Genomic DNA, 18,565 nt, shown 5'->3' with positions numbered 1-18,565 from the left:
TATATTTAATTCGTCTTCACGTGTTTGTCATGTTGCATCTGTCTGTCGGCCATCTTTATAAATAAAATAAATCGTACAAACGGTTCTAAAATAAGTCTTGCAGTAATGCCCGCCCTTTCTTGCTCGGTTGCTGTGTAAACAGTGATCTGAAATCTGTCCTAACATGGCATTAGTTAGAATTTCTGATATGATCTGTAGAGGGAAACATCCAGTGTTCTGTAACCCAAGCCAAATGTTGCTGTAGAAATTGCTCCATATTGTTGTCAGAACTTTCCTCAGTATTTTATGAGCTTTAACTTACCAAGAGCACTTTAGAGGTGATTTCTTTCTTTTTTTAACGTTTTTTTTGTGACTATTAAGTCCTGTACTAAAAGTGGATCAGTGTGATAGATTGTAAGTTATGTTCAGTATCCGACTTGAATCATTTATCAGTTGCCAGGGAGGTCATTCTCAATGACCTATCGTTGGATTAGAAGCAGACATGAGTGGCCTGTCTGTACAGATAGATTTACATCTCTTTCCTTTGTACACAGAGTTCTGTACTTTTTGTTTGCCTTTTGTTTTAGAGATATGCATGGTATTATGGTGTCTGAATAAAGGGAACGTTTGGAGAAAATCTACACATACTTTATCATTTTATGCAGAACCGCTTTAATAAAATAAGACTGTGCAATGCCCCAGGGGTTAGGACCAGGGGTGGGTCAGGACCAGAAAAGCAAATACTACAGAATAATGGGCTTAAAGGCTTTGAAAACAAAATGGCAATGGTCCTAAGGAGACAAGAGTTTAAATAGGACCAGTGGCATCATATTTGTGCAGTGGCTTGGAAGATACCCCAATTAAAATACTTAAAAAGGGGTAATGGTCATGGCTCGAATCATGCTAGAATTGAACAAGGTCAGAATGATGTGAGCGAAACCAAGTGACAACGATGTTGCGCATAGATGGGAAGAGAGAGACTGTGGCAAACTTGACATCAAAGTGTGAGATTTTGGTAAGAGGCCTTAAAGATAGCCAGTTAAGCTCCAGACATTGTGAGTTTGGAGAAAGAGGGAAATAATGATCAGGAAAAATAAATATATCCTAAGTCTGGATTTCTATGCAGTCCCTATAAATGACATGATAGCCTACAATGGTGACCTCAAAAGGTGTTTGAAGCCATTGATATCATTGCATTCCATATATTGTACGAAGAATGGGGAATCATAATCTCTCATTCTATATGCATCAGAAAGACCAAACTTTTGGTTGAATCTACTGAAACTAGGTTTTATAAAAAACACCTTTTTTTTTTTTTTTTTTTTTTTAATTCTTTATTTTTGCGTGTATTGGCAAACAAGATAACATAATTCGTGATCAGCAGATAAAATTTTTTTACAATACATGGATACTTTCGCCACTTAGCTTAGTCTACACAATTTTATTTTTAAATATGCGGGATTACCCAAGTTTCCCTGTCGGTTGTCCTCTAGCTCATGACTGGGTAGGGCGGTGATCTTGGGCCTTATGTGCCTTGTGGCCAGTGTACAATACGCCCTGGTAATTAAGCTATAGTAAGGCACTCATAGTTGGGCTTGGGTGCCCTCGAAGCCGGGTGTGAGGTCTCATTTTGTTAAGCTGTACCTGAGGGCGGGGGTTATGCTTTATGCACCCAGAGGGTTGCTATTTTTGCGCTGGCACGCCGCTTGATAGCGCATGGGGGGGAGGGTGCTGAGGTACTGAGCTAGATCTAAGGCTTACGGAGTCGGCAACATAACATAGTAGTAATAGAATAACATATAGAAACATATAAGCAACTTTTGATCCCTTTTAGATAAAATGAAAAGGGGAATAATATGCAACATTTATAGGGTTTGTGCGCGTGCATATGGTAGTGCACAGGCGACACTCAGTCCCAACGTTCAGGGTGGCTGTGCCGTTGTCTTGGGTGCACTTCCTCTTGGCACGAACGGGGTGATGTCTGCTACATTCCAGGCTGGGTGGGCTGTAGTCTGTGGTTGTGCTGTCGGTAGGCCGAGGGCTTGCAGGAAGTTCGAGGCTTCAGCAGGGTGTGAGATAGCGTGTGTCTTCCCTGCCTTGCTGGCAAGTAGCCTGCGGGGGCCCCACTTGTAGGTAATAGACTGCTCCTGAAGCACTTGGGTTATGGGCTTAAGAGAGCGCCGCCAGGACAGGGTGTTTCTAGAAAAGTCTCGGTAAAAAGCGAGCTGATCGCCTTCAAAGGGCACCGTGGGAGTACCCCTTACTGCCCCCATAATAATGCCCCGGTCAGCGTCACGTACCAGTTTGAGCAGGACTTCCTTAGGCGTCTCCTGAGCTGAAGTAGTTGTTTTATTAAGCCTGTAGCAGGAGTCCACTAGTATCTGTTTGGAGTGCTTGGGCATGAGAAGGGTGGCAAGGAGCCTCCTGCAGTAGTTGGGAAGTTCTGTATCAGTTATTGCATCCGGAATGCCTTTTATTCGTAGGTTACGTGTCCTGGCTTTGTCTTCCAAATTGGCTAGTTGAGCCTGGTGATCGGCATATTGTTTCTGCAGTGCTCCTATGGCAGTATCTGTGGCTGTCTGGGCAAGCTTGTGGCCTGCCATGCTTTCCTCCATAGTGTGCATGCGGGTAGTGAGTGCGGATACCTCCTCCCGTATTGGCGCCAAGTCAGCCTTGAACATGGCTTGAATCTCCGCAACCAGGGCTTTGATATCTGCCCTCGTTGCGGGGGCCGAGTCCCCAAGCGCTGTGGCCGCCAGTGGCTCCGTTCGTCGCCTCGGTGGGGGAGAGAGGTCGGCTGTACTGCTGTCCTCGTCCGAGGACAGATGCGGGTAAACCTCCGCGGGCGCCATCTTGGCGTGTGTCGGCCTCGCTGCATTCCGCATGTAAGTGCCAATATCTTGCGAACCCGAGCCCGGGTCCGGTCGTAGCTTCTTGCTTTTTTTCCCCATATCGTCGGGGTTCAGGCAGCTGCCAGAGGAGGTCTGGTTGCAAGGGATTTTCGGGATTTTCAGTCTTTTTCTCGGGCTGAGTATCAGAGCAGCTCCGAAACGCTTCCAGCTCGTTTGGGCGCCGGCTCCGCCCCCTTTTTTTATTTTAAATATATTTTAAAACTGATTTTCTTTTATTTAAAGTGTACCTGTCATGCACCAAACAGCTTATGCTCATTAGATTCAACATACGATTTAGTCTATATATTGTGCTAGCAGTTTTGCTAGAAAGTGTATAGATTAAGAGAAAAATCTATTTAAAAATAAAAAAAATTCTCCCAGCGGTCAGTCAAGGTGTCGGTGGCAGTCCGATAAGGGTTAACACGAAGACCTATAAAGCGGCACTGGAACGGAGGGAAAGTGAATACATCCTTATATTTTATATTGAATACACCATTTATCTTCATGATAAATGGTGAATTCAATGTATATGGGAGTGATTTAAGGTACATTATTTTTCTCATAACAGTTTCACTTTAAATCTGATTTTTGTGATTTTAAATGTTTATATATATATATATATATATATATAATTTATTTTTTGCTTAAGGAGGAACAATCTGTATAAAGAAAACATGTTCTACTTAAGATACATTCTATTCCAAAGGTTATTCAGCATGGGATATAGATTAGTTATGTAACATGAAGCTGTGTATTCATGCAATATTTACATTTTTGGTTAATTAATTCCATTAATCCAGGTTAACTGAATTTGTGTCTGCAGAGACAATATGAAATATTCACACAAAAAAAAAAAAGTTTTAAAATAATTGTTATTCTGCAACAAACAATGAATCTTTAATTTAAGTTGTTCTCCAAACATGACAGGTGCATTGTCGCCATATGGTCTGGAGGAGCTGTCTATTACCTTAACCCAACCCACCCCTAATGAAACACTGACACGTTTGGGTATGGGTCAATATGTCCACAGCTTTTATTTATTATATTCATAATCTGATAATATTAATAACAATAACATATAAATAACATTAAAAGTCATTGCCCACCCCCAAATCCTCAGCCATCCAACATTATCACTTCCCCACATATCAAATCGCAAGGCAATGACCCATCATATATAACATAACTTAACATTGTATAACAATCCATAAGTATAACAAAACAAGATTCAACATTTTTCACACAATCCTGGCAGGGGTATACCTTGATACCCCTACACCACCCAGATTCGGAGCTACCACCGTGCTCGAAACCCACCAACATCTTACCAACAGATAACCAGTCCATTTCGAAACAGCCAACTCACTACTCTTGCTCTGCTCTTCCTTAAGCAGGCCCGTTACCCCCTTAACTTTCCTTTTACTAACCCGCCGCTGTGACCAAGCGGGCAAAAAAACAAACCCACTAATAAAGGGAGGGAGGGACCGATTCAGCCTGGAAAGTCAATTAGCAATTTCTAAAATGGCCGACATTTATATCAGCCCACCCAGAATCCTGAGATGCCAATCAACACCCTGCTCTCCCTAAGCCCGCCTCCAAGCCCTGTCAAGGCCCCCTCTGCTAAGCTGCGCTTTCTTCTTGGGGCTACATGATTGACCCATTAAACTGGAATTAGTCCGGCTTACAATCATTTCATCATTATAGATCTATGTATTTCTAATGGTGTATAACAAAATCAGTTCTGATAAAACTGTTTAACTATATATTTTCTTCTGCTGTGAGCATACAGAATCAGTGACTTGGGTAGCATACAGTGTCAGTCACTTGGGTGAATGCTGGCAACAACGCCATTTGCAAAAACTGTGAATAAGGTTCTCAGTAGTACGATCAGATACAATATCTTACCTTCGATCAGCCTTGTGAGAACACTGTTTATTTTTGCACATGGGGCTGTAACCATCAAATGCCCCAAGTCACTAGCTGTGCATGCTCACAGTATGCATTTGATTGTCATGCACACTCCTAACTCATTTTTTGTACAGGTAGAGAAGGACGTATAGCTTTCTCTAGTTATTTCTCGGGATGGGGAGGAATGGAGGCCAGCTTCTAGCGTGTAATTATAAGTAATTTAGATTTAAGAAGGACAAGGACAGACAACCTTCTAAAACTATAACTTGTACAATGTTATTACAATGTGCATGTATTGTGATGGTACTTAGAGTGCCCTGAACAGTTTATTTGTTTGTTTATTATTATTAATTATTATTATTATTATAAAAAAGTAGGTAATAGTTGGAATTTCGCTGTGTGATAGCGTTATTTTAATCTATGAATAACTCTTCGATTATTAAAGAAACTGAAAGGCAAAATGTATTTGGAAAAGTCATTGTATGTTTTGAAGAATTTCAAAGTACGTCAATACTTAAACAAACTTCTGAATAACTGCATTAAATCATTTTTTTTTTTCAGACTACGTACGTCTTTGTGACATTATGGGTCAGATGTTACCATTTAGATAGCTGTTATTTATTTGTTTGTTTAAAATGTATCCGAGGTAACGGATTTGTGACTCAAAATATCTGATCTTGTCAGCTTACAACAGAATTGGCAAGCTATGTATTTTTAGTGTACTAAGGCTTTTAAATGCGCTTTGTATTCTCAAGTTATTTAGAAAAGTATTAACATGGACGTTCATTCAATTAACACCGTATTGTAGTGAATAGAAAAAAACAAATGGACTGTTTTAGCCCAAATTTAGCAAACAGTCAATGTTTCTGACTTGGCCTCTTAGTTTACAATTGACTATAACGTTGTGTTTTCTGCAGAAACCCCATAGGAATACAGTAAATAACTCAACCCTTGACTTAGTGTGTCAGACGTAGATTTAAACCCAAGATAGCCAAAAGTCATAACTTGTCTGGTTGGAGATAACTTCCATTTTTGCTGTTCTGTAAGTCAGTCTTCATACCATAACTAACGGCGTAGCATATAAACCCTGTAAATACATTGAGTAATGCCTTAAGGGAGTAAAAGCTTCTGCAAAAATGTCATATTGACGGTGGTGCAGGGACAATAATTCTGGAGTAAAGTACGAAAGGTGGAACAACCACTATGGAAGCTATTGGCATTGAATTGCTCTCCATATTTACTTGTGTAGGTTTCTGTAGTGAAACAGTGCTGAAATAACTCCTTTTTTATATTCTTCTTTGTGAATTATTGACTTTTTAAATTGCTAATTGATACATTTGTTACTATACCTCGGTGATTGGTCGGACCAAGGCCTACCAAATATAACTAGGGCGTGATTATCTTTATTGACAATTGAACATACCTAATAATTTGCCAAGTTAGTCCTATAGGTTCAATGATTCCCAATCCAGACCCAAAACACACTCTGGCAGTCCACGATTTAGGCATTTCCCATTTTGGTTCCAGTGGGGATACTAATAAAACGTAGGCCATTAGTGTGCATAGATCCTGACTTTGGCAGCTGCCCATCTCTGCTCATCCCAAGTCTTGTGTCCTATTGAGGGTTGTTCTACCAGGGTTGTTCTACCAGGTGTTGTGTCTGGAATCACAAAGTTGACCTACAAATTGGCCTGTTTTGGAAACCCACTGACCTATTTACCCAGGTTGTTGCAGCTGAGTACATATCAAAGCCTGGCACTGGCCATATTTCTTAATTTGAATTTTAAGTAGCTACAGTTCTATATCTTTATCTTGTTTTATCTGGTCAAGGGCACTATAATCACCCACACCACTTTTTTTCAGTGAAACGGCCTGCCCTTTTAAGAGAATTTTTTTTTTTTTTTAGAAACTGCAATGTTAAGTCTACCTGTAGTGTCTGTCATACTGGCAGCAACTATAGGCGTTTTTGTGACACTGACCGAATGAAACTCGGTCATGTGATGTGAAAACCCCCATAGGAAACACTCAATGTGCGTGCACATTAGGTCACCAATGCTCAGCGAGCATTGAATTGGATCATCGTGGAGGAAACCATGCTTCCTGACATTGCGGCAGGTGGAGAGGCAGTGCCTCGGGAGCCGTAGCACTGGAAAAAGGTAAGTAAAACTTTTTTATTTGTAAGGTTTTTTTTTGCTAGATCTACTGACACGTACACTATAGTGTTAGAAATACAGGTTTGTATTCCTAATGCTATACAGGGAGTGCAGAATTATTAGGCAAGTTGTATTTTTGAGGATTAATTTTATTATTGAACAACAACCATGTTCTCAATGAACCCAAAAAACTCATTAATATCAAAGCTGAATATTTTTGGAAGTAGTTTTTAGTTTGTTTTTAGTTATAGCTATTTTAGGGGGATATCTGTGTGTGCAGGTGACTATTAATGTGCATAATTATTAGGCAACTTAACAAAAAACAAATATATACCCATTTCAATTATTTATTTTTACCAGTGAAACCAATATAACATCTCAACATTCACAAATATACATTTCTGACATTCAAAAACATAACAAAAACAAATCAGTGACCAATATAGCCACCTTTCTTTGCAAGGACACTCAAAAGCCTGCCATCCATGGATTCTGTCAGTGTTTTGATCTGTTCACCATCAACATTGCGTGCAGCAGCAACCACAGCCTCCCAGACACTGTTCAGAGAGGTGTACTGTTTTCCCTCCTTGTAAATCTCACATTTGATGATGGACCACAGGTTCTCAATGGGGTTCAGATCAGGTGAACAAGGAGGCCATGTCATTAGATTTTCTTCTTTTATACCCTTTCTTGCCAGCCACGCTGTGGAGTACTTGGACGCGTGTGATGGAGCATTGTCCTGCATGAAAATCATGTTTTTCTTGAAGGATGCAGACTTCTTCCTGTACCACTGCTTGAAGAGGGTGTCTTCCAGAAACTGGCAGTAGGACTGGGAGTTGAGCTTGACTCCATCCTCAACCCAAAAAGGCCCCACAAGCTCATCTTTGATGATACCAGCCCAAACCAGTACTCCACCTCCACCTTGCTGGCATCTGAGTCGGACTGGAGCTCTCTGCCCTTTACCAATCCATCCATCTGGCCCATCAAGACTCACTCTCATTTCATCAGTCCATAAAACCTTAGAAAAATCAGTCTTGAGATATTTCTTGGCCCAGTCTTGACGTTTCAGCTTGTGTGTCTTGTTCAGTGGTGGTCGTCTTTCAGCCTTTCTTACCTTGGCCATCTCTCTGAGTATTGCACACCTTGTGCTTTTGGGCACTCCAGTGATGTTGCAGCTCTGAAATATGGCCAAACTGGTGGCAAGTGGCATCTTGGCAGCTGCATGCTTGACTTTTCTCAGTTCATGGGCAGTTATTTTGCGCCTTGGTTTCTCCACACGCTTCTTGCGACCCTGTTGACTATTTTGAATGAAACGCTTGATTGTGCGATGATCACGCTTCAGAAGCTTTGCAATTTTAAGAGTGCTGCATCCCTCTGCAAGATATCTCACTATTTTTAACTTTTCTGAGCCTGTCAAGTCCTTCTTTTGACCCATTTTGCCAAAGGAAAGGAAGTTGCCTAATAATTATGCACACCTGATATAGGGTGTTGATGTCATTAGACCACACCCCTTCTCATTACAGAGATGCACATCACCTAATATGCTTAATTGGTAGTAGGCTTTCGAGCCTATACAGCTTGGAGTAAGACAACATGCATAAAGAGGATGATGTGGTCAAAATACTCATTTGCCTAATAATTCTGCACTGCCTGTACTGTTCCTTTAAACTCATTTGAAGGAATATTCAGTAGAATGGAAGCGTTAAAAAACAAACAAAAAAACAATACAAACATTGCTATAGAATGTATAATGCCCATGGTCTAACCATATTTTCCTGCACAAAACATAATCTTAACTTGGGTTGATGCTTCTTGATAATTTTAAAATTGAGGTATCTGTTTAGGAATGTTTTTTTTTTAAGTTTGTGTATGTAACATTCAGTATAGAATATTATTTATTTCTCTAATCATTTTTTTTTTCTCCTCTGCTTCACAGGAGAGTTACTGACTCAGCCACGGCCAGAAGGAGTAACAGAAATAATCTGCCCCAAGAATGGCAGCGAACGAGTGAACGTAGCCCTGGTGTATCCCCCGACCCCAACAGTAATCAGCCCCTGTTCCAAGTGATATCTTCAACGCCCTGCTTATCCACTGCAGTATTTATGAACTATTGAAAATTATGGAATATTTAAATTTAGACAATCGCTAACTACCCAAAAACAAGGACAGAGACCCATTTGGTATTTTAAAACAGAAGAGAAAACGTAATTATTTGGGAGGTGGAAAGATAACTGCAAAACTTCAAGGTAAATTAATCTTTTTTTTTTGTGTGTGTGTGTTTTGTTGTTGTTATTGACTTCAAGGTTTGAACACAGCATTGTACGTTGTTATTTGGTTCCATTGATTGGTGCAGCAGGTGTGAGGAGGTTTCTGCAGAACCCACCACTGCCCACTTGAAATCCCAAACCGCCCACACTAGTGAGCGGTAGGGACCAGGTTGACTACCCCTGGATTACACAAACAGTCCATTGCTTTGCCCCATCAAAAGCACTAAGCCCAGATTAGTGTAGATAGGATTTGCCAAATAACATATTTGTTTTAATTTTAGATGGACCGCCTTAGGAATATATATAACTATACATATTACACATTATGTTAAGGTACGTTTTTGCCACTTACTCTTAAAGGAACACTAAATTGCTAGGAATCAAACATTCATTGGATATCCCCTTATTGATTGCCAAAACAAAAATTTCAATCCCTATTACTACTTAGTAGGCAGCAGCTATAAGGACTGTTAAGTAATGGCTTGCTCATTCACAGAATATTGCATTCAAGTGAACTTGTCATTACAGATTCATGTTTGCAGTTTTCTATTCATCTGACTTGACTCAATCTATACAATGTAAGTGATTCTTCCCTTAAAGGGACACTGTAGGCACCCAAACCACTTCAGCTCATTGAAGTGGTTTGGGCGCAGTGTCCCTATTGCCCTTAGTACTGCAATGTTAAACATTGCAGTTCCAGAGAAACTGTAATGTTTACATTGCATCACTAAGTCTGCCTCTAGTGGCTGTGTACCAGACATCCACTAGAAGGCTTCCTGGTGTGAAATGGACCTTTGGTCCGGTATCTGACTCTGGACGTCCTCACGCTCAGATTCTTCCCCATAGGAAAGCATTGATTCAGTGCTTTCCTATGGGGAGATCTAATGAGCGTGGCATTTGCCGCGCATGTGCATTAGAGCCCGCTCATCATGGGACAGAGGATCAGCTAAGTAAAAGTGTTTCTTTGTTTTTACCCTTTATTCACTGGCTAGGGGGGCATGCGAGGGAGAGGGGAGGCAGGGGGAGAAATAGTGCCAGGAATACAGCTTTGTATACTATCCCTAATATTTTAATTGATTTCCAACAACCCAGTCTTCTTCTTAGAGCATCAATCGTGTTCTCAGTGGGTGGTACACTTGCTGTAATGCATACGCCTTGCTTCCCATAACAGGTCCTCAACAATGTTTGCTTTATGGAATCTAAATAAATAAATAAATTTTATCTGCTCTCTCTTTTCATTCTCACATTGCATGTCCAAAGCACCTGCAATAAATCACCCAGCCTGCCCCTCCTCCCTTCTTTCTCTTTCAGGCACTGCTTATTTTTGGGCTAAAGGCAAGCAGAAGAGACACTCAGGGGAGGGTTTCACTGATAACCGAAATGCAGAGTACGGCCTTCTTATGTCTGTGCTGGTCTGCAAAGACTGAATTCACTGACATAATGGGGGGAAAGAGTTTTTTTTTTTTTTTAATGCTCTGATTTTAGAGAATCTAAACATTTGCTAGCAATTCAGCGAACGAAATGGATAGATCAAATCTGATTCTCTCATTTCTGATTGTTGTATTTGTCATGACAGGTACCCTTTAAGCTTTGAATGCTTGTTTCTTAAAAGAAGAAAAGCTACCACACCAAGAGGACATAGTCTTAAATTAGAGGGGCAAAGGTTTAAACGTAATATCAGGAAGTATTACTTTACTGAGAGGGTAGTGGATGCATGGAATAGCCTTCCAGCTGAAGTGGTAGAGGTTAACACAGTGAGGGAGTTTAAGCATTCATGGGATAGGCATAAGGCTATCCTAACTATAAGATAAGGCCAGGGACTAAGGAAAGTGTTTATAAATATTGGCAGACTAGATCGGCCGAATAGTTCTTATCTGCCGTCACATTCTATGTTTCTATGTCTAAAATACATTAAAAAATGTATTTTTTAGAATTTTAGAATTCTAGTAGATTCAATTGTTACTTTTGCTATTATTATGAATAATAATTTTATTTTCTGTCTGGGTTGCCTCTTACTGTCAGGGTAAAAAAGGCATGCACTATATTGGTGCACATTTCTTTATCTTTAGACTGCCTTGCGATACCTTGATGATATTGATAATAACATACGAACGTTGTGATTTAAAATGCTTACAAGAGTAAATAATCTTGAAAATTAAAGGTCAACTAAACCAGTGACATGGTAACATTGTGTTCCATTCTACCAAGGGCTTAATTGACAAATAATGATAGTTTGAAATTCTCTGCTGAGTACTCCCAGGAGAATATAGTACAACCTCACCCAATTGCAACCACACACCCAACCCCTGATTTAAAGAGGAAAAAAGAGCACAGAACACCATTATGCAATTGGGATATTTCCCAATGTGTTTAAATACTCCACAAAAGGCAAAATGACTTTTTTTTATCATGCTGTGCAGGATTAACAAGTGATTCTGGGGGTATACTTTCACCATGCCTAGTGTCCGACACAAATAGAAAACCCGTACTATTTGAACGGTACACACTGTTGTCTAACAATTCAAAGGGGTGGTTTGCAAATGCTTGTAGGATCAAATTTATCAAGCCTAAAACAGGAGGTTACTGTGTGGCAAAGTGCTATATAAAAAAAAATGATCTCCATGGTAACCAATTGGATATAAAAAATTAGCACTATAACACTGGATAACGCCAGTGTTGTTTAAAAAAAAAAAAAAATGTTGGCCCACTCTGTTCCAATGTGATCACGAGGCACCCTAGAATTCCATTAAACTTTTAAAGTGTTCTCTCAGCAGAGTGAACCCAGCTCAATATATTGATCTTTAAGCACAGTCATAACATTCTACTCAATACATAAAACACTCTCCCAGCACTCTGTGGGTCTTGTAACACACACTCATACAGTTCTACAGCTTGTATTGGCTCACATGCAGCACAGTCATACCATTCTATGGATATAAAAACACTCAAATGGCAATCCGAGCAGTAGTTAAATTTGGAAACAAAACTTACGACACGGTAGCCTCCACCACAGTCTGCTATCTGCAATTCCTCAGGGGTGGGGGCCAGGGGGGAGGACATTAGGCCCCCCCTTATTCTGATTTAGGTCCCCCACCCGCCGCTCAGGGGTGGGGGCCCGGGGGGAGGACAATAGGTCCCCCCCCCATTATTTTACATTAGGGCCCCCATCCGCCGTTCAGGGGTGGGGGCCAATAGGTCACCACTTTAGTTTAAAAGCCCCCACTCGCGCTTCGCAGGTGGGGGCTCGGGAGGGGGGACCTTTTTTTTTTTAACATGTTTAACAGAAATGCCCCTACTTGCGGTGTAGCGAGTAGGGGCATCATTTACTAATACTAAGTAATCTTTACTTAGTATTAGTAAATTTGGCTGAAAGACCAATTAAGGTCTTTCAGCCTTTTAGTAGATAGCTCCCTAATACCGTGGGAATTAGGGAGTTATCTACTTATTCATTCCTGTCATTACATTGACTGGCTAAGTAACTTACATTTTATATGAATGCATGTTACTTGATTGTTGTAAGTGTTGCAAATGCTTACAGCTGAATCCTGGCTATGTTTGTATACTTTTTATTTAAAATTGTATACAATGTAACATTCTTCTTCTTTCACTGGGTAAGTATATTAGTACTTAGGCAATACTGTGCTTCGGAACTTTGACACTTCGGAACTTTGGCAACTTCGGCACTTCGGAACTTCAACACTTCAGAAATTCAGTAATTTCGGAACTTCGGGACCTCGGCAATTCGGACATTCGGAAGTACCCGAATGTCCGACTTGCCCGAATTTTGTCCGAATTCATATTTGGACCGAAACGAATTGCACATGTCTACTCATAGGAAAGTGTGGTATATGTGTAGAGAGTGCATTATGAGCCATACACTTTGAAGAGTGCCTTATATGATCTTGCAAGTGGCAGTATGGAGCAAATTCTACATACTGCTTGGAGTGACAATGTGGTGCAGATACCTCCCTGTATTCAAACATACAGTGACTGTCTGCACAGATAGACTCTTCTGCAACGACACACTTTGACCCTTCATATATAATATACCTGCATTCACGCATACTGACAATCCACGCAAATGCTACCCCACATTCTAAGACCTGCCAACTTTGGGAAGTCTGATATTGGGTGGGTGGGGGTGTGGCCGGCAGGTGTGCTCTGATTGTGTTACAGGCAGGTGGGTGCTGATTGTGGGGAAACCGGTTGGTTGGGCATGTCATCCAAGTGTGCATGTGTGGATCCATCCAAGCTGCCTGGCTGGACAGCAAATCAGGTCTGCCTTTACAACAGCACTTTAGCACTGGTGTATGGGCTTGAAATGTCAAAATGTAAAGGGACACTCCAGACTCCTAAAGCACATCATCTTGCAGACATTCTTTGTGTGAGGAGCGTGTCTTTTTAAACAAAACATTTTATTGACCCTTTTATAAATTAATTTTCTAACACCCCACTGGTTGTCAATCAAGCAGCAGGTCCTGTTCCTGTTTTTTTTTAGCTCAGTGGAGCTAAACTCAAGAGGCAGCAATCAGTCAAAGCACCTGGCTTGCAAAGACTTCTCATTGAGCTGCATTGGGAAGACTGTGATTGGACAGCCGCAGAATGTCTGGGCAGGGTTAGAGGCTGGAGACAAGAGAATTGAGACTTTTGCAAGCTGTTTTTAGATTTACCCCAATGAAAAAAATGCATCATTAAATGCTTGCATGTTTTTATCGGGGATATGTTTACTAAACAGTGTTTTTTTTGTTTTGTTTTTAATGGATTTTGGCAGTGTAATGCCACTTTAATGTCACTGCAGTTAAACAGGAGCTTCAAGTGCACTTTGTCTCAGTAACAGAAACGACGGTAATTTGATTGTGAGGACACACACCCTCTCTACATATTCACCCTTGCAATAATTCACAAAGTGAGACTACACCCTGTAATTACACACACTGGCCGTTCACACACGGATATATATATATATATATATATTGTGACAGAGTGTTGGGGATGGTGGTCAGGGGTGTATATCTGGCACCCAGACTTTTGCACAGCCACTATCCTGACATGTGGGTAAGCACATGCAGCCCCAGGGAAAGTTACTTTTAAATTTATTTTTTTTCTCTGTTGTTATTTGGGTCCCTGGGGTGGAGTATTCGGAAGAGCGGGGTGGGCCGATTCTCCACCCACTGTCAGAGTGGTTGTGCATGAGTCCAGCCCAGGTTTTCTAAGGAGTTCTGGCTCACTACCTAACGAGGTCATTAGCCTCACCTGTAGGGGCTGTGAGCAGCTCTATAACTGCAGTTAACCCCTTAAGTCCGGAGGGCGTACTATTACGTCCTTTTAAAAGCGGCTCTAAACGCCGCCGGACGTAATAGTACGCCCTCCGTTTTTTAGTAACTTACCCGGTCGCTGGCGGTCCCACGCCGGCGATCGCGGTTCGGGGGACTCCCAGGGAGCCCCCCGCGGCACGTCCGCCCTCCAGGAGCCCTCCCGGCCATGTGAGAGTGAGGTCCTTGCGAGGACCTCACAATCACATGGCCGGTATAGCTGCCTGCTGCATTGCCAGCAGGGGGACCAACTGTAATGACAGTTGGTCCCCCTGCTGGCTGAAAATCAAATAAAAATGTTTTAAAACAGTGTTAAAATAAATAAATTATATACTTAGATCATATATATATATTATATATATATGATCTAAGTATATATATACACATATACACACATACACATACACCGTCTAGGTGTATTTTAATATTAATATATATATAATTATATATATATATATATTAATATCAAATTACACGTAGACTGATACTGATTAAATATATATATAATTATTGTTATATATATATTTATAAATAATATAAAAAAAATTAATATGTAAATACGTAAAAAAATTAAATAAAAAAATAATTAAAAATAAAATATAAAAAAATATATAGATGTGTTTTATTTCGTTCTAACTGTATTCTGATATTAATATATATATATTTATATCAAAATACACTTATAACGAAATAATATATATATCTATATACATAAATATATACGTATATATCACTATATATATACCTATATATAAATAAAAATATTAAAAAAAAAATATATATATATATACGTATATATACACATATGTATATATATACATATATTAATTCTACACATATATTTATGTAATAATTTTACATAATTAGGTATCCTAATTAATTACAATTAGCGGGACCTGCCTGACCACCCATGCCGAAAGTATAGGGAATTTAATTTGCTAGCACTATATTTAACCCTATAACTTTCCAAGACACCATAAAACCTGTACATGGGGGGTACTGTTTTACTCGGGAGACTTCGCTGAACACAAATATTAGTGTTTCAAAACAGTAAAATGTATTACAACCATGATATCGCCAGTAAAAGTGACGTTTTTTGCATTTTTCACGCACAAACAGCACTTACAGGGACGATATTATTGCTGCAATACTTTTTACTGTTTTGAAACACAAATATTTGTGTTCAGCGAAGTCTCCTGAGTACAACAGTACCCCTCATGTACAGGTTTTATGGTGTTTTCAAAAATTACAGCGTCAAATATAAGGCTTGTGTTTAATTTTTTTCACATTAAAATTCGCCAGATTGCTTACGTTGCCTTTATGACCCTATGGTAGCCCAAGAATGAAAATTACCCCTATGATGGCATACCATTTGCAATAGTAGACAACCAAAGGTATTGCAAATGGGGTATGTCCAGTATTTTTTAGTAGCCACTTAGTCACAAACACTGGCCAAAATTGGCGTTTTTTGCATTTTTCACACACAAACAAATACAAACGCTAACTTTGGCCAGTGTTTGTGACCAAATGGCTACTAAAAAAGACTGGACATCGCTTATTTGCAATACCTTGGGTCGTCTACTATTGCAAATGGTATGCCATTATGGGTGTAAATTTATTTCCTGGGCTACTATACAGTCTCAAAGGCAACGTAACCAATCTGGCGAATTTCAATTTCAAATGTAACACGCTATATTTGACCCTGTAACTTCCCAAAACACCATAAAACCTGTACATAGGGGGTACTGTTTTACACGTGAGACTTTGCTGAATACAAATATGTGTATTTTATTGCAGTAAAAGCAAACAGTATTATGACATTGACAGTTAAAATGTCATGAAGAACGAAAAAAATAAAAAAAAATCTTATTTTCTCCAATTTTTTTCATATTAAATTATGTTTCGTAGCTAAATATTTGATATTAAATGAAAGCCCTGTTTCCCCTGAATAAAATGATATATAATAAGGGGGGGTGCATTTAATATGAAAGAGGTGAATTACGGTTGGACAGACATATAGCGCAAATGCCAGGTTTTGTTTACGTTTTGTTTCGTTCACAACTTGTACATTTGGCTGCGGTGTTAAGGGGTTAAAGCAGGGTGGAGTGAGGGGAAGTGTTTTGAGGAGAAAGAAGGTTTGCTGTTTATTGTATCCTGTTACTTCTGAACAACAAGAAAATAAACAGGCCAGAGGCCTTTTTGAAACTGGACTTTGTCGTGACCTGGTTTTCTTTCCCTAGAGGGCTGTGCAGTTGCCAAAAGATCCTGGACAAACACACATAGGAAAGTAAGTTTGTCACAATATATATATATACACACACACATAAATTCACACACTGACCCTGTACACAACAATATAAAACATTATATGTACACTACGTGCGCATGCATTTATAAAACCAAAATTTGTCTATTCAGATACTTTTGCCTATTTCAAACAAGTGTATTGTATTTACTGTATAGCTAATGCACATTTCTCTTATTTTGTCAGGATAACAAAGTATAGGAATTCATCGCTGCAAATGGATCGGGGAGGAAGAAAATTATAAAAAGCACTTGTTTGAAGAGCACGAACAACATTTTTGTGCAGACGTGTCTTTCGAGGGACAGACTTTTTTTAATGGGCATGAAATGTGTGTTCCTGATAAAAATGGGGGATAAATATTGCAATTCTATTTAAAACTAAGATTTCTTGTATGGATGGACTGCAAGTGCAAAAACTGCTAATAAATGGCTATGGTATCTCAGGGATTTTGCTTGCCATGCACATTTAAGCCATACTATGTAAAAAAAAAATGGTTGTATTGTGAAAAAGCAGCTTTTTCAAATTTAAAAGAAAAATTAATTCACTGAAGTTCACCGCTTTTCATCTTGAATAAAATGGTCATTCTTTTCATAACATGTGTACCCACGAAAAGCACACCAATTTTCTACATTTCAAAATATGTTTTGGTTCTAAAAATCTGCATGAAAATACTGTATTGTTTTAAATTTTACTACCCAGTAAGGTGATGGTGGCAGAATATTTTCAAATCATACCAAATATTCTTTGTAGCACAGTAAAAATACAACCATATTTCCTGTGACAAATCTGGACCATTTCTGACACTGTAATCTTTTTCGAACCAATCAGATCGTTCGTGTGTTTCAGTCATCATTCCAAACAATGTAGTTGTTTGTAGACTGATGGAAAATTGTGTCTACCGAATCAAATTCCTTTTAATCCCCCCCAAAAATCAATTCGTCCTGGATTTACCTACCGAGTATTATTCATTGAATAAGACTCCACTGTTAAATCCTAGTCAGATAAATTAGTTCGGGTGTGGATACAAGGGGATTTGATTTGGAAGAATTGGCTCGAACACACTTTTGCACAAGTCTAGTAGCTGATCGAGACATCCCTTGATAAAGATGGCTGTGTAGGTTATGTTGAAACAGTGTTGTCCACCTCTTTGGGCAAATTGGTCACCAATTAAATACTAATAAGACAAACTTTTTTTTATCTCTTGTGTAATTGAATAAAATCTATGGGATCTCCCTTGTTGGCTGAGGGTCATATAAAGTCCCTTTCCTGGCCAAAAGTATTTTAATGGTGTAATATAAACACATTGTGCACCAAAACTCCCTCACCCTATGTTTTTTTTTTGGTGCAGGTTCATGGGCGTCCGCAGGAATTTATCCAGGGGGGGCATAATTGTAATGACATCCATGCTTGGTCCCTTTTTGACAGTGTTATGAAGGGGAGGAGCATAGTCATTATCCCATAAAGCCAGGGTGAATAGCATTTTCACAACTATGGTGGCAGGAATACATGTTTTTAAGCAAATTAAAGAAACATTCTGATCACCATAACAACTTCATCTAAATAAAAATGCTATGATGCCAGGAAGCCCCTGAAGCCCCCGCTCTCAAATGGTTTTACCCCGAAGGCTTCCTCCTGCTCCAGATTTCCAGGTCGCTCAGTGGTATTCGGCTTCTGAAACAGTGTCAGGAAGTGCAGATTGAGGTCAGGCATGGGTGCTACAGATTGGCTAGAGTGGTCAGTTGATGCTCTA

The 18,565-nt window shown here is 39.6% G+C and overlaps 1 protein-coding gene across 2 annotated transcripts in view; it reads left to right on the top strand.

Annotated features, from left to right (window-relative positions):
• The window catches only part of MFHAS1 (multifunctional ROCO family signaling regulator 1), a 74,958-nt gene extending 56,811 nt beyond the window's left edge, over positions 1-18,147 (top strand). Inside the window, exons 2-3 of one of the 2 annotated variants that reach the window (XR_010090908.1) lie at positions 8,868-9,177; positions 17,002-18,147. Coding sequence is in view for 1 of the 2 variants with exons in the window: in XM_063455959.1 (XP_063312029.1) it covers positions 8,868-8,998 (131 nt within the window). In the remaining variant the exon portion in view is untranslated. Of the gene's footprint in view, positions 1-8,867; positions 9,179-17,001 lie in introns of those variants that run through there. The other variant, XM_063455959.1, reaches the window with a different exon arrangement.
• Positions 18,148-18,565: the final 418 nt, after the last annotated feature.

Source organism: Pelobates fuscus, chromosome 5 (genome assembly GCF_036172605.1).
Source record: "Pelobates fuscus isolate aPelFus1 chromosome 5, aPelFus1.pri, whole genome shotgun sequence".
Taxonomy (NCBI): Eukaryota; Metazoa; Chordata; class Amphibia; order Anura; family Pelobatidae; genus Pelobates; species Pelobates fuscus.
The sequence above is the reverse complement of the archived record's forward strand: the minus strand, read 5'-3'. Positions and strand labels throughout refer to the sequence as shown.